Consider the following 15,441-nt stretch of genomic DNA (forward strand, 5'->3'; position numbering starts at 1 on the left):
ACAGCCATTACACATTCCAGGTAATAAATGGGAAAGTATTTCCATGGATTTTATTACTAGTTTACCTCGAACGCGAAAGGGTCATGACTCTATTTGGGTCATAGTTGACCGTTTGACAAAAATGGCTAGATTCTTACCTACAAGAACAACTATTTCAGCTGTTCAGTTGGCTCACGAGTTTGTGGACCACTTGTTCAAGCTGTATGTATGCCATCTGACATAGCCAGTGACAGGGACTCAAAGTTTACAAGTAACTTCTGGACACTTGTATTTGAGAAGTTGGAAACTACTCTAAGTATGAGTTCCTCGGATCATGCACAATCCGATGGCAGTACCGAAAAGGTCAACCACTTGGTTGAAGACATGCTTCGGGCATATGTATCTAAGAGACAGTCTTCATGGGAAGATTATCTACCCATGATTGAATTTGCTTATAACAGTGCAAAGCATTCTAGTACAGGTTATAGTCCTTTTATGCTTATGTACGGGTTTCAACCTAAGTCACCAGTTATGGTTGGATTAAAAGGGATTCAAAATGATGCTGCTAAGAACTTCTTGCAAGACATGCAGGAAATGTTGCACTTTGCCAAGGAGTCTATTAGAAGTGCCCAAGATCGGGACAGATTTTATGCTAATAGACATCGTTCACCTAGAGAGTTCTCTGAAGGAACGATGGTATATTTGAGAATTCCTAAGGAATCCAAGAGCCTAAGTACTGGTTTGGTTCCGAAATTATCCCCCAGATACTGTGGCCCATTCAAGGTCATTAAAAGAATTGGACCAGTTGCATATCGACTAGAATTGCCTCCTGATGTTAAAGTACATCCAGTCTTTCATGTCAGTAGACTGAAAGAAGTATTGGGTGCAGATGATCAAATTGTTTCTCCTCATGAGATTATAGAAGTTACAGATTTAACTTTTATTCCTCACGAACCTGAATCTATTCTTGAATTCCGTGAAAGACAGATTCGAAATCGTACTATCACGGAATACAAGATTAAGTGGAAGGATCGTGTTGAGGAGGATGCAACATGGGAGACATTACAAAACCTCCAAAGAACATTTCCCGATTTCTTAGCGAACTCAGGAGTGAGTTCTTAGAGGAGGGGGAGTATGTCATGTGCACGGATTGGTATCTGACGTGTACTAGTTACACAGAACTAGCTCAGGTTAGCCTGGGGAGGCTTAGAGCTAGGCAGGCTTGATTCTCGGGTTGAGTGGCAAGGGTACGAACTATTTATAGGTCTTCGCTATTTTTGGCGCCGGGGCCCGAGTCTATAAAAGAGGCCCAGGGGGTTCAGTTCTCAGTGTGCAGTTGGGAGCAAGTCTCGTTCCCAGGTGCTAGGTCTGATCCTGGATTGTGTCGCGGACGCGCGCCTGCATCTTAGCGTAGCCCAAGGCCCAGTGGCAGATCCAGGGCTTCACAGCGCCACCTGGTGGTATGGGACACCAGGCTGGTTGGGATCTGATTGGGAGTTCGTGCTAGTAGCTCAGCTCGTGGCTCGGGGGGACATCTTCTGATTCGGGATCACATCCCGTAGATGTCACGGTTGGGTGGTGAGCAGCCTGCTCAGTTCTGATGTTGTGTGTGGTTATTTTGCAGATCAGGGGTTTCAGGAGTGCTGGGATGTGTCACAATGTCACTCGATGGGAAGAACTCTATGATCCTGCTCTGAGAGGTGTCTGATGATGTGGCCAAGCCCCGTCACCTGAGTAAATACTCTCTGTGTCGGACCCCCTCGTGAATGAAGGACGCGAGGCATCTCTGATCTGGGTAGGAATCTGGAAAGGAGCCTGGATCCGTCTCTGAAGAGGCAGTGGTAGCAACCTCGGATCTCGTAGTACACTGGGCACCTGAAAATAAAATGCTCCCCCAACTGAACCTCCTGACAGTCGCACAATATGCATAAGCAATGCTCCCTAGGAATCCCCTCTGCTCTGCCGCTCTCTAACCATTATTCCTTTGACCAGCTGGTTGCCCTCTTACTTCAAGAAGAACAAAACCGTGCAAACCGCAATGCTTCTATGGCTTGTGATCAAGCCTTTGCTACCCAGCATAAAAATAAAGGCAAAGGCAAGGTTTCAGCTGGTAAACCCCCTCATTCACATGCTGGTCACTCCCATGATGCTGCTTCTTAGGGGGATAAGAAGAAGAAGAAGAGATGCAACTATTGTAGAAAACCTAGGCATGACATTTATGAATGCAGAAAGAGAATTGCATCTCAGAAGAAGAAAGAGTCTGGTCTTGCAGTATCTAGTTCTCCTGGTCCTAATGATCGACATGAATCAGCTAACTTTTGCACAAGACCAGCATTGGGCTTTTCTTGTTACATGTCAGTATAATCCTAATGTTCAAGACTCTAGACAAAGTGCTTTATGTTCCAAGCATTCGCAAGAACCTCATCTCTATTTCAGCCATAGCTACTTGTTAGGTTCTCTTTGATGGTGTTCGGTGTACGGTCTATGATGCGACACATGCCTTTACCATAGAGTTGAATGGGACATTGACTAGAGGGCTATATAGACTTGATGCCTATGACAGATGCTTGGATGATGCTGTACTTGCAAATGTAGATGCCTATGCTCTTGATTGTTCTACCATGGCGAATACCCATTTGTGGCATGAGAGGTATGGACACCTCAACTTGGGGTCTTTGGTGAAGCTACATAAGGATGGAATGGTTGTTGATCTTCCCAAAATGCATATGCCTTCAAAGCATGTTTGTGAACCTTGTTTCCTTGGTAAGATGCACCGTTTTGCATTTTGGATATGTGTACATTATGTGTATTCTCTTCGAGTGTTCTTGCACTATAGATACATGCACACGACGTCAATTGGCATTAAAGTTTTTGTTCTAAGATCTCGAGACGTTGATAGATGACTACTTCTATGGATTAGGTTTATCTCATAGTCCATCTCATGCAAACCTCTCTCTTCAAAAAAAAGAGGTAAGACTATCATCTTGTGTGTTGATGAGCTAATTGTCATGGGTGATCACACGAGGAAGATGGGGAATCTCGATGGACTTGGAGATGACACATTTAGAACTCCACTAATATCAACCATACAGGTGGCATCTTTCTAGTTAGTCTCAGCCCACTTGACTCATGAGTTTATTGGTCTATTTTTTCCCTTTTATACATATTATAGGTTGAACATTTCACTTCCAAAAGCATCGCATATGACGACCACCTTCGGTTAGACCATATAGGCAAACAAGAACAATTGAGAGGGTGCACCTGAGCTTGGCTTTTTCATACTGCCTAAGTTTCTCCACGTTGATCCCATCATCTGCTTCATCAAGCCCCTCTGATTCAAATACAGATTTTGGGCCTTCTTGCTCCTCTTCTTTCATCTGCTGTACCCCAAATTCCGATGGATACACTGACACATTTAATATTTTTCCATCCTTGGGTACAAAAGAATTCATCACTACTAATATATCAACAGCCTGCAATGCAACAGAAACAAATGCCAAGGTAAATGGAACCACAATGATGCAGTGCATCAAAATTTCTCAGAGCGCAATTGCAGATAAAGTTAGTAAATATGATGTTTCAATACTTCCTACTGCCATATAGGCCAAACCCCTTAGCTTAAAGAAATTTGCTTACGCAAGCATCATGCAGATGTAGAAAAGTTACCAAATTTCCATCTCATTTAGCGCTTAAAACACATGCAGATAGGACCTCTTTGCTTAGGATTGATTCGTCCTCGAGACCTTCACTGCTTTCCTTGAGAGGGTCGGTCCGATCAACATATTTAAAAACAAAAACACTTGTTCCATAGAAGTTCTACTAAATCTTAGTGTAATTTTAATGCTTCTTCAGGCACCAACAATCTTAAATTCCACAGGCAGTCAATGCCATTGTACCAGTCTGGCAGAATTCTGAAAAAAACAATATAACTTCAGTAACCAACATCTTAAACTCCACAGCCAATCAATGTAATTCATCCATTACGGCAGAATTTATGGAGTAAGTCAAAACATCGAGTGATTGCGTTTGAGCGAGCCTAGAGTTTTAGCGATGCTTGTGAGGCACTTTGTCTAAACCTGTAGTAGGATTAATTTTTTACTAAAAATGGTTGAATCTACATGACACTATCAAAGATTGTTTTTACTTATTTTTACAAAGATAAAACTTACTATTGGATAACTCATAAATCCATGCAAGTCAACAATCATTCAATGAATACCAAAGGGAAATTTCTTAGCAACATACAAAGAGAAAACCTATAATTTGATAAATAGTAAATCCGTGCAAGTTAGCAATCAGTTGCAATGTCTACACCTCAAGGCAGTCACTCAAAATTATGTAAGGTAGCACATGAGTTGAAGGGGTTTCTTTATTTTGTGGAGTTACATACAAACAACAATAGTCCCACCCATAATATAGAAGCTCCTCATATAAAAACCCATCACAAATCGCTATTTGTAGCTCATTGATTTTTATGCTACCCATATGATTTGATCTATTTTGTACATGAAATGATCATATGAATAAAATGTTTAAACCATGGAGCTAATAAATTATTGATCACCTTATGACCATGATGCTAACTGAATATAGATCAACTTCATATGTACATGACCATGTATACACCTCTAGGATGGAGGGAGGAAACCAAGGACCCGAACTCTATATGAGTCATAAGAAAATATAGAGTTTGATAAGGTCTAGCTCTAATGAAACAAAGATAAGTACAACTGTCTAAAGCTCTAGAATTTTGACACTTTAGCATGATAAATGGATTCATTCATATGTTTCCAATCATTGTGACTACAAACATGACCATATTTGAAGTCTGATTGACCAAGTTATGGCCCAAATAAAAATTGGAAGGAGGAGCCTCCCAAGAGGCCGCGATATCCATTTTGTACATGAAATGATCATATGAATAAAATGTTTAAACCATGGAGCTAATAAATTATTGATCACCTTATGACCATGATAATAACTCAATATAGATCAACTTCCTATGTACCTGACCATGTATACACCTCTAGGATAAAGGAAGGAAACCAAGGACCCGAACTCTATATGAGAAAAATTCGTAGTCATAAGAAAATATAGAGTTTGATAAGGTCTAGCTCTAATGAAACAAAGATAAGTACAACTGTCTAAAGCTCTAGAATTTTGACACTTTAGCATGATAAATGGATTCATTCATATGTTTCCAATCATTGTGACTACAAACATGACCATATTTGAACTCCGATTAACCAAGTTATGGCCCAAATAAAAATTGGTAGGAGGAGCCTCCCAAGAGGCCGTGATATCGCGGCCTCCTGGGAGGCTCCTCCTCCCATTATTTTTTTCCTTAAAAATGGAATTGTACAAGAAAAACACATACTTTGAACCCTTTCTTCCACCCCTCCTTCTTCTTTGACCCTCCCAAGAGGTTGCGATATCGCAACCTCCTGAGAGGCTCCTCCTCCCATTATTTTTTTCCTTGAAAATGCAATTGCACAAGAAAAACACATACTTTGAACCCTTTCTTCCACCCCTCCTTCTTCCTTGAACCTTCCAAACACATAGCCAATGTAAGAAATCCTAGATTTACTATATTTAGAAATGTGCTAAGGAACAAAAAGGAGACTGAAATAGCAGAGAACAAGGAATATTTGTATTGCTTGAGTGTCTGTAGTATCTGTAGTGTGTGTCATCCATACAATTGGGCCTCTCTTATATAGAGAGTGAAGACTCACACATGAAAAGGTGTGTACTCCAAAGTGTATGTGCATGAAGAGGTGTGTACCCCTTGTGAAGGGTGTGACCCTTGATGAGAGGGTACATTACAATAGAAGTGTCTCTTCCATAGAATGTCTCTTGTGAAGGGTTGTGCCTCATAGGAAGTGTCCCGTCGAAAGGGCAAGCCCTTCCACAAGTGTCCATTCATCAAACCAGCCATAAGTCTAGATATAGAGAAAGGAATACGTCACAGATTGTGACATCCCCTCCCACTCAAAATAAGACCCTAGTGGAGATAATGAACTGATGCAGAAAATATCACGGTAAATTCTGAAAATACTGCTGTAAAATGTCAAGGTACTGTTGTAAGTCTTCATCAGATTGCCAAGTAGCGTCGGAGTCGTCCAGATCTCGCCAAGGAACAAGGAATTCTATGATAAGTTGATGTCGAGTCTCTCCCTGTCGATGGTCCAAAATACGCTCAGGAATAGGGAGAACATAATCGTCTTCGATTTCTGGGACATAATCACCTGCAGGAGGAACTGCTTCATCGCCTGGAATGTACGTCTTTAGCTAAGAAATATGAAATGTCGGATGGATTTTACCCCATGATGGTGGTAATTCCAATTTGTAACTTAAAGGTGAATTTTTCTTGACGATCCGGAAAGGTCCATAGTATCTTGGTCGCAACTTAGGAAACACAGACTTAACCGTCTTATAGCGATGTGGGGCTATAAATAATAGCACCATGTAAATTCCAGGTGACGTCTATGTTTGTTGGCAGACCGTTGATACCGCTCTTGCGCTTTTCGCATATGATCCCTGACTTGGAGTAGAATGTCTTGCATTTCTTGAACTAGTTGATCAAGTAGGGCCACTCGATGTTGAAGTACAAAATTCGTTGGTACAATCGGAGTGTGTCCATAAGCTGCTTGGAATGGAGTCATGCTGATGGAACTATGGAAAGAGTTATTATAAGCAAACTCAAGGAGTGGTAGATACTCTTCCCAAGCTGCTAGGCATGACTGAATATAATGTCGAAGCATTTCTTCCAGAACTTGGTTAACTCTTTCAGTCTAGCCATCTGATTCTAGGTGGTAGGCTGAACTAAACAGTAGAGTTGTACCCAAAGATTCGAACAATGAAATCCAAAAGTCACTGGTAAACTTAGGATCTCTGTCGAATATGATATTCTTGGGCAATCCATGGTGTCGGAAGATGTGTTGTATGAAGAGTTTGGCGATGTCCGGAGCCTATGCACTGCTTTTGCAAGCAACAAAGTGTGCCATTTTGGACAATCGATCAACAATTACCATAATCTGAGTATTACCTCGGGAGGATCGTGGTAGTGTTGTAATGAAATCCATGGAAATACTTTCCCACCTTTCAGTTGGAACTGGAAGAGGCTGAAGAAGTCCTGTTTGAAGTCGTCGGCTTGCTTTCATTTGTTGACAAGATAAGCAAGATGTAACCATTTTGATGACGTCGCTTTTCATCTGAGGCCAGTAGTATGTTGCACTGAGTAACCTATAAGTCTTGTTGATGCCTGGATGGGCAGCATAAGGAACTACATGATGCTCTTTTAACAAAAGACGTCGAACATCCTTGTCATGTGGTACACAGACGCGATCTTGATAATACAGAAGGTCGTCCGTATAAGAATAGGATGAGAAAATCTTCTGTTCGGAAGTCGAAGGTTGATCTTTTGAAAGAACTTGTACTGCTGTGCCGAAGTCTTTATCATTGAAATACTTTCCTTTGAATGGATTCGGAACATCCACAGATAATGTAGAGATTACCATAGCTGATGCTAGAGTTAACATGCTGAGAGCATCTGCAACTACATTGCGTAGTCCTGGAATGTACTCAATGGTCATGTGAAAGTAGGCCAAAAACTCAACCCAGCGTGCTTGTCGAGCGTTCATGATTGGCTGAGTAAAGATATACTTTAGAGAGTGATGGTCTGTCTTGACCACCGAGTCGGCTCCCATGAGATAATGTTTCCAAGAGCGATAAGCATGTACAACGGCAAGAAACTCCTTATAATAAACCGGGTATCGGGTTTGGATATCAGAATGTTTATGGCTGTCAAAAGCAATAACTCTACCTTCTTGCATCAAGATTGCTCCTGTAGCGATGTCGGAAGCGTCGGTCATGACCTCAAATGGAAGGTTTGGGTCAGCAATAGCCATAACTGGTGTGGTAGTGAGTGCTTGCTTGAATTGTTGGAAACTATACTCTGTTTCGGGAAGCCACTGAAAAACTGCTGTGCTTTTCAATAATTCGAACATAGGAGAAACGATTTCGGAAAACTGATACACCTTTCTATGGTAGAAGTTTGCCAATCCGAGAAAAGAGCGGACATCATGAACATTCTTAGGAGTAGGCCAGATTACCTCGACCTTCTTGGGATCCACAGAGATGCCTTGAGCTGAAATAACATGTCCCAAATATTCGAGTTGGGTCTTGAAGAACTCACTCTTCTCAATGTTGATGTAGAGAGAATTTACGCGGAGAACTTCGAAAACTTGGTGAAGATGTTGTTTGTGTTCATGTAGGGATCTGCTGAAAACGAGGATGTCATCGAGGTAAACGATGACGAACTTATCGAGGAAAGGCCTGAAGATGTCGTTCATTAGTGTCATGAATGTGGCCGAGGCATTGTTTAACCCAAAAGGCATGACCAGACATTCATAGTGTCCATACTTTGTTCGAAAACCTGTCTTGTACTCATCGCCTTCTCGTATGCGAATTTGATGATAACCTGAATGAAGATCAATCTTTGAGAATTGTGTTGCGTGTAGAAGTTGATCGAAGAGGTCATCGATGCGAGGCAATGGATACTTGTTTTTTATAGTGAGCTTGTTGAGGGCTCGGTAGTCGATGCAGAGGCGCATTGACTTATTCTTTTTTTCCACAAGTAGTACAGGAGATCCGAAAGGGCTGCGACTGGGCCGAAAGTGACCTTTGTCGAGTAGTTCCATCACCTATCTTTGGATTTCTTCATTTTGAGTGTAAGAAACCCGATGAGGAGGTTTCGACGGTGGATTACTGCTGGGAATAAGTTCAATTGGGTGATCCACTGGTCGTCGAGGTGGTAACTGCTTTGGCAATTCCTATGGAAAAACATCCAGGTAGGGCTGGAAAAAAGATTGGTTAAGGTATTCAGGAGGATCCTTTGTTGGTGTCTCCTCTACTGCCGTAACCAACAAAAGTGAAGTCTTTACTTGGCGTTTACGAACCCACTTCTTTACTTGTAGGGCAAAGGCAACTGGGATTGAAGGAGAGTCCCTAGAACCAGTTAGCTCAATAAGTTTTCCCTGGTGGACAAACTGGATAGTATGGCTGCGAAAACTGATTGATGGATCATAGTCGTAGAGCCACTGTTGTCCAAGTATGTCATCGTATCGAGAAAGAGGCATGATGTCGAAGTTCAACTTGTCCGTATAGTATTGGATGCGAAAAGGCAAGTTTTTTATTCTAGTGTTGCACAAGAAGGTAGTTCCATTTGCGAGTTCAATCTGATAGTCCATGAGACTAGGACTGGTGGTCAACCAAAGTTTGTCGACCATAGAACTAGCTAGGAAGTTATGAGAGCAGCCACTGTCGATGAGGATAGTGACCGTTGTTCCATGAATCGATCCTTGAACACAAAGTACTTGAGTGGCCAGGGAAGGTTCGGGGTTGCTGGCAAGGCTCAGGTGGATGGTATTTGCCATTCGAACAGCTTTGCCTTTCTTGTCTTGTGCTGGGGTAGCATCTTCTGTTTGGGAAGTGCTAGGTTCCATATCGGAATTTTGCTTTGGTCACTTGGGACAATCGAACCATCTATGGTCGCCTGTACAGATAGTACAAAGTCCTTTTGTGCTGGAGTTGTTCTTCTTGTCAGTGGCCGCACCTTTATTTTGGGGATGACGGTGATGACTTTGTGAAGAAGAAGAGGCGTGATCCTTGGAGGAGTGCTTCTGTTGGAATCCAGCATACGATTTCTGAGACTTGTGGGGATCTTAAGACTGTCGCTGACCTTGATTACCCGAGTTTTTTCTAAACCCGGGGTTATCTTGAGGGCGAGCACCTTTGCCCATAGTAGAGTTTTGTGTTCGATTAGCACTCTGCTTCCCTGTGTTTTGAAAATCTGTTATGCGCTCTGCGTAAGCAATAGCGCCAGCTGTGGTGGTGATGTTTGCTTTAAGGACATCAATGCATAACGAGGGATTTAGGCCTGAGATGAAAGCATGAAGGTGATCATCCTCAGTTAAATCATCAATCTCCAGTACCAATGTGGTGAACTGAGAGATGTAGGAAGACAGGGAGCCTGTTTGCTCCAACTGTCGGAGTTTTGAACGTGCTTGGAAGTCCGCATTGGCAGGTATGAACTGCTTACGAAGCACATGTTCAAAACGTTCCCATATTAACACACTTTTACCGTCCTTTAAGCGTCTTTGCCACCATAGAAAAGCTGTATCCTTGAGAAGGGAGGCTGCCAAGGCGATCTTTTTGCCTTCAATGAGGTCAACAGTATCAAAGTACATGCATAATTTTGCGAGCCATTGGTCAACTGTTCGGCGATTGCGTTGATCAGTGTAGGCTTCTGGAAGTTTGATGTCAAGTCTTTTAGTTTTGGAAGCTTGGAGTAAACGGTAGAGGGCACGTGGTTCAGTGTTTTCTACCTCGGGTGGGAATGAATCCGCATAGTCGTCTGGTTGCGTCACGTCATCCTCTGTATGTGTGGTACTGCAAGAATCTTGGAGTTGTTGGACTTTCTGGACCAAGTCAGAGATGCTGTCCTGAAGCTGGGAAATTTGAAGTTGTAGTAGTGTTTCGTCTTGTACGTTGACTTCAAGGGGTCTTTTTTGGACTTGAGTCGCTTATTTCCGGAGAGGCTGCACGCGAGCGTTGCGACATATCTGAGGTCCCCGTGAGAAAAGCACGAACCTGCGCTCTAGTTTGTACCATTCCTGGAAGAAGATTCGGGCTGCTCCCTGAGGTTGCTCATGTTGGAGGGGGCAGGCGAGGCAGGATGGAACCACCCGTGGAAATTTGGTAAAGGAGGTCCTGTCTGAGGTAACACTGGTAATGCCGAAATGGGTGTTACTGCTCGTGAGAGTACAGGAGTAGGTTACAGAGTCCACGGATCTGAGAAGGGATAAGGAGCTGCTGTCGGAAGTGGAGGATATCCAGGAGAAGGAGTGCCTTCAGAGTGTAAATACTGTCTTGGGGAAGGTACAACCTGTAAAGGAGGATATCTAGGAGCTGAAGGAGGTGGAGAGTACCCTGGAGATGCTGAAGCTGAGGGGTAAAAATCTCTCCAAAGATGGACAGCAAACTCGTGAGGAATATCAGGTTCTGGGTATCTTCGTGTCTCGTGGAACACAACCTGGACGGTGCTGAGGAAGTAATGTAACTGAGGTGCCTCACGCAGAAGGTATAGTATGTGGTCCAAATCACTAGGAGGGCACGTGACACAGAAGACCCACGGTGCCAAAGCTCCGAAATGGGCTGGTTGTGCAATCTGAACACGATATTGTGTGGTAGATGATGCCTGAGGTGTCCTTGAAATGCCGGGTGAATTACCAGGGGTTTCCATGCTTTAAGGGAGCGTCTTTCATTTGCTGTAATTGGATAATGACAAGAGAATCCTTAAAAGTAGAATGGAAAGAATCCACCTGGCATTGATTTAATCTGCCAATTTGTTGCGTAGAAAAGGCCTGCAGATTTCTGTCCGGAAGTCCATACTGCTGTCCTCGCAAATCCACGTGGCTGTGTGAACTAGAGATAGGTGCCGGGTAGACTTTCGAGGTAGACAGAGGCGTTGGCAGAGGCTGGATGCAGAAAAGGCAGTTTTCCTGCGTTGATTTCAGAGAACCAATGCCTGTGGGGTGCGAGGAACAGAGCTTGGACTGATTGGACAGGACTGGAATGCAGCAACAGGGCAAATCTCAGAGGCTGTCTTTATCGTGATTGAAGGGCTGAACCGCTGCTGAACTGGCAGGTAAGGTGGCGAAACAAGGGGGGGGGGGGAAGGCTGTCAATGGCGAAACAGGCTGCAGGCTGGATCGCGATAAAAGGCTTCCAAGGCTGCTTTGCAGCAGAAATGGCAGGCTGGCGCTGATCTAGCGCTGCAGGCTGGCAAGGAACCAGGGCCGAAAACTGGCGAGGGCAGGGGCTGCATATGGTGAGGGGGGCAGGGCAGCAAACGGCGAGGGGGCAGGAGCAGCAAACCGGCGAGGGCAGGGCAGCAAACTGGCGAGGGGCAGGGGCTGCTTATGGCAAGGGGGCAGGGCAGCAAACCGATGAGGGGCAGGTGCTGCATATGGCGAGGGGACAGGGCAGCAAACCGGCGAGGGCAGGAGGGCTGCGTAGGGAGGCGAGCCTGCTTGACGAAGTCTGTACGGGCGTCAAAAGGTGTGTCCCTTTTTTTCGTTTGTGGCTGCCTATGTTGGGTGGTTGCCCAAAAAATTAAAGGGTGGGTTTATTTGACCCTTGGGTAGTCTAGGGTTAGACCTAAGGTATAGGGCTGGGTTTTCCTTTTTAGCCCCTCTAGGTACCCTTTTTATAATGTGCTTGGTGCCAAAAGGTGTGCCTATTAGAAGGGGTGTGACCCTTGGAATAGGTGTACCTTTTCATGAAGGAGTGTTACCCTATTTTTAAAAGGGGTGTCCCCACATGACGAGGTGTGTCCTTTTTTCCACGATGGGGTGTGTCCCTTGGGTCAGGAGTCAAAACTCTTCATCAAAAGGTGTGTCCAATGGTGGAAAAGGTGCGTCCCTTGGTTTTGGGACTGCCCAAGCACATGAAAAGACACGATTTTTGTCATGTCCATTCACATCAACTCGTGATGTGTGGGACATGGAGAGGCCATTGATGACTTTAGGCAGGGTTGGCGCTAAAAATTTTTACGCTCATTCTCTCCATCTCTTCCATGCACAATGTGCACAGATATCCTTCTAGCGGAAAGAGATGTATCAGATAGGCGCTAGAAGGTGGGGGGCATTTCCTACAGACAGGAGCGAAATTTGCTCTGATACCACTGTAAGAAATCCTAGATTTACTATATTTAGAAATGTGCTAAGGAACAAAAAGGAGACTGAAATAGCAGAGAACAAGGAATATTTGTATTGCTTGAGTGTCTGTAGTATCTGTAGTGTGTGTCATCCATACAATTGGGCCTCTCTTATATAGAGAGTGAAGACTCACACATGAAAAGGTGTGTACTCCAAAGTGTATGTGCATGAAGAGGTGTGTACCCCTTGTGAAGGGTGTGACCCTTGATGAGAGGGTACATTACAATAGAAGTGTCTCTTCCATAGAATGTCTCTTGTGAAGGGTTGTGCCTCATAGGAAGTGTCCCGTCGAAAGGGCATACCCTTCCACAAGTGTCCATTCATCAAACTAGCCATAAGTCTAGATATAGAGAAAGGAATACGTCACAGATCGTGACAGCCAAACATTTTTAGAAATTGTTATTTGTACATAAGACAATTGATTACTCACAATATCATGGATAGGACACCAACCGTAAAAGTAAGCACTGCATGATACTTTTTGAACATAGATCATCACACTAGAATGTCAAAATTTATGAAAGATTCGCTCGAACAGTCACCTCACTCGAATGCAATCGCTCGAATTCTGGTATACATCCATCGGACATGAATGGCACCTGCATAGCCAAGTGCTACGAAGATGGCCTTCTACAAGAGCATTTACTCCACTTGACTTTATCCAAACACCGGGATACTTACAAGTCCATCTCTCCCATGCAACAGCTCAAGACCCCATCTCATGCATATCAGAGAGAGGCATGACACAAGATCGCAACCACGCACCATTATTAAGACCTAACATTATGTACCCTCTGTATTATGCAAGAGGTTGAGGCTGAGAAGCATGTACTAATGAGATGCCCAGATACTATGAGAATCGAGAGGGATTCCATTGCTTGTTAGTCATGAGTACCGAGTCAAGCCATTGACCACCCTACTCAATGATGTGTTGCACTCTATGTACATGAGATCACCTTAGCTTCGATCTTGCCAAGGCTCCATTTGGGCTGGTACACTCCGATATATGCGGGCCCATGTCATTTGCACGTTCTCGCTACTTTCTAACTTTTATTGATGATTATAGCTATATGGTTTGGGTATACTGCTTAGCAAAGACATCTCAAGCTTTTGATAAATTCAAGGAGTTGGAGGCCAAGGTAGAAAATGTCATGAGGACATCAATTTCTAACTGAGAATTTGTGAAATTTATGTGTGAATACCTTTAGCTTGCATGTGAGCAAGGCCTTGAATTGTTAGGTGGGCAAAGGCCCCCTAGGAATTAAATGTGTCTTCGGGTGGATCAAACATGCTTGAAGGCTCATAGAGTGGTAAAAAAAGGGGGCATGGGAAATATGCCATGTGGCAGGATTCTAAACCAGAAATTCACTGCGTGCATTACTCAATTGGGAATGAGCATGGAAATTGGAAGCCTCACCTTGCCTGGGTGTTCCAGCTTCACGTAGCATGGGTGTTGAAGCTTCACATTGTGTGTAGTGTTGGATCCTCACGTCGTGTGGCATGGCAAACTCTGCCTGTATAATCTGATGGGGGACTGAGGGTTTAATCCGAATCATCCTGGATCCCATGGTCACCTATAGTCTCTCAAATCTCTTCCACTCACTCGCTGAAATATCACTTCCCAAGAAAGGTGTTGCGTACATGGCAGTCGGTCTCACCAGCGTGTCAAAGAGCCAACCCTTCGTCGATCCTGGAAGTGTGCTTGGAAGCATCGTCTCTCTAGTCGGGCCAGAGCACCCCGTCCTTGTGTGAGCCGTGCCATACCCGCATGGATCATCGTGAAACCTGGTCCAGTGAACACTATCCCCAAATATGCGTAAGACTGCACTATCTCCACAGGCTCGCCACGGTATGGGACGGGACACTGCTCGCGAGGTGTTGAAGATCATAACCTTGGCCTTCCAAAGGTTGGACACGAATCCACATGTGCTGTACATGCTCCTCCCCGCATGTCATACAGAGGAGTGGCCTCATATGTGACCTTAAGAGAACGGCCACACCTCCAGATCCTCGTACCCCATTGTCCCTCCTCAGTTCCCTCCTATGGGCAAACTCACATGCGTAACCTGTCACTGTGGGTAACCCTCTCTTTGGGCTCTCATGTGTCTAAGTGTAGAAGATCACATCTCTGTTATGGTACGTCTCCAAAAACCCCCCTGGGTCAAACCATAGGGTGCCATTACAATTCCACACTGCCATCCTCAAATTTGTTTTGCATACTCGCCCCATCGTTTAGACACAGTCAACCACATGATGAGAAAAGGGAGTGACAAGGTATATGACGAAGGGGCCCCACACTACTTGAGTTCTCGCCCAATCCACCCATCAGCCAAGACAAGCGATAAGGGATCCCACGTGATGTGAATTCTCTAGAAATTCTACCCAGTCCATCCTATCAGCCAAGAGAAATGGAGGGAATAGAGCCTTGCTCCATGAGCTGCCCCCAATCGTGCAAAGAAGGGAATCCCTGCGCTAAGCCAACACTCCCGCGATACCCAAAAGAGCCCCTCCTCTACGTTTCACCAGGTTGATGCCATCTTTCAGACTGTGACATTCCTCCACAGAGTTTGGGCCTTACCCGAGGGGAGACTACCGAGGTTAGCATTAGAGTCCTCCAAGCGACTAGCAGAGAGTGGTGTTGATACGGCATGGTACGCATGGATATCCACGTGGTTTGGTAGTC

General features: G+C 44.3%; 1 protein-coding gene across 1 annotated transcript in view; it reads right to left on the reverse strand.

Annotated features, from left to right (window-relative positions):
- Positions 1 to 15,441, reverse strand: part of LOC147889507 (pre-rRNA-processing ESF1-like protein) — a 66,493-nt gene that overhangs the window by 29,371 nt on the left and 21,681 nt on the right. The window contains exon 3 of the mRNA XM_087391508.1: positions 3,241 to 3,452. Within this exon, the coding sequence (XP_087247634.1) occupies positions 3,241 to 3,452 (212 nt within the window). The remainder of the gene's footprint in view (positions 1 to 3,240; positions 3,453 to 15,441) is intronic.

This window comes from Dipteris shenzhenensis, chromosome 20 (assembly GCF_047967505.1).
Source record: "Dipteris shenzhenensis isolate YYH24624 ecotype China chromosome 20, Dip_SZ_1.0, whole genome shotgun sequence".
Lineage (NCBI taxonomy): Eukaryota > Viridiplantae > Streptophyta > Polypodiopsida > Gleicheniales > Dipteridaceae > Dipteris > Dipteris shenzhenensis.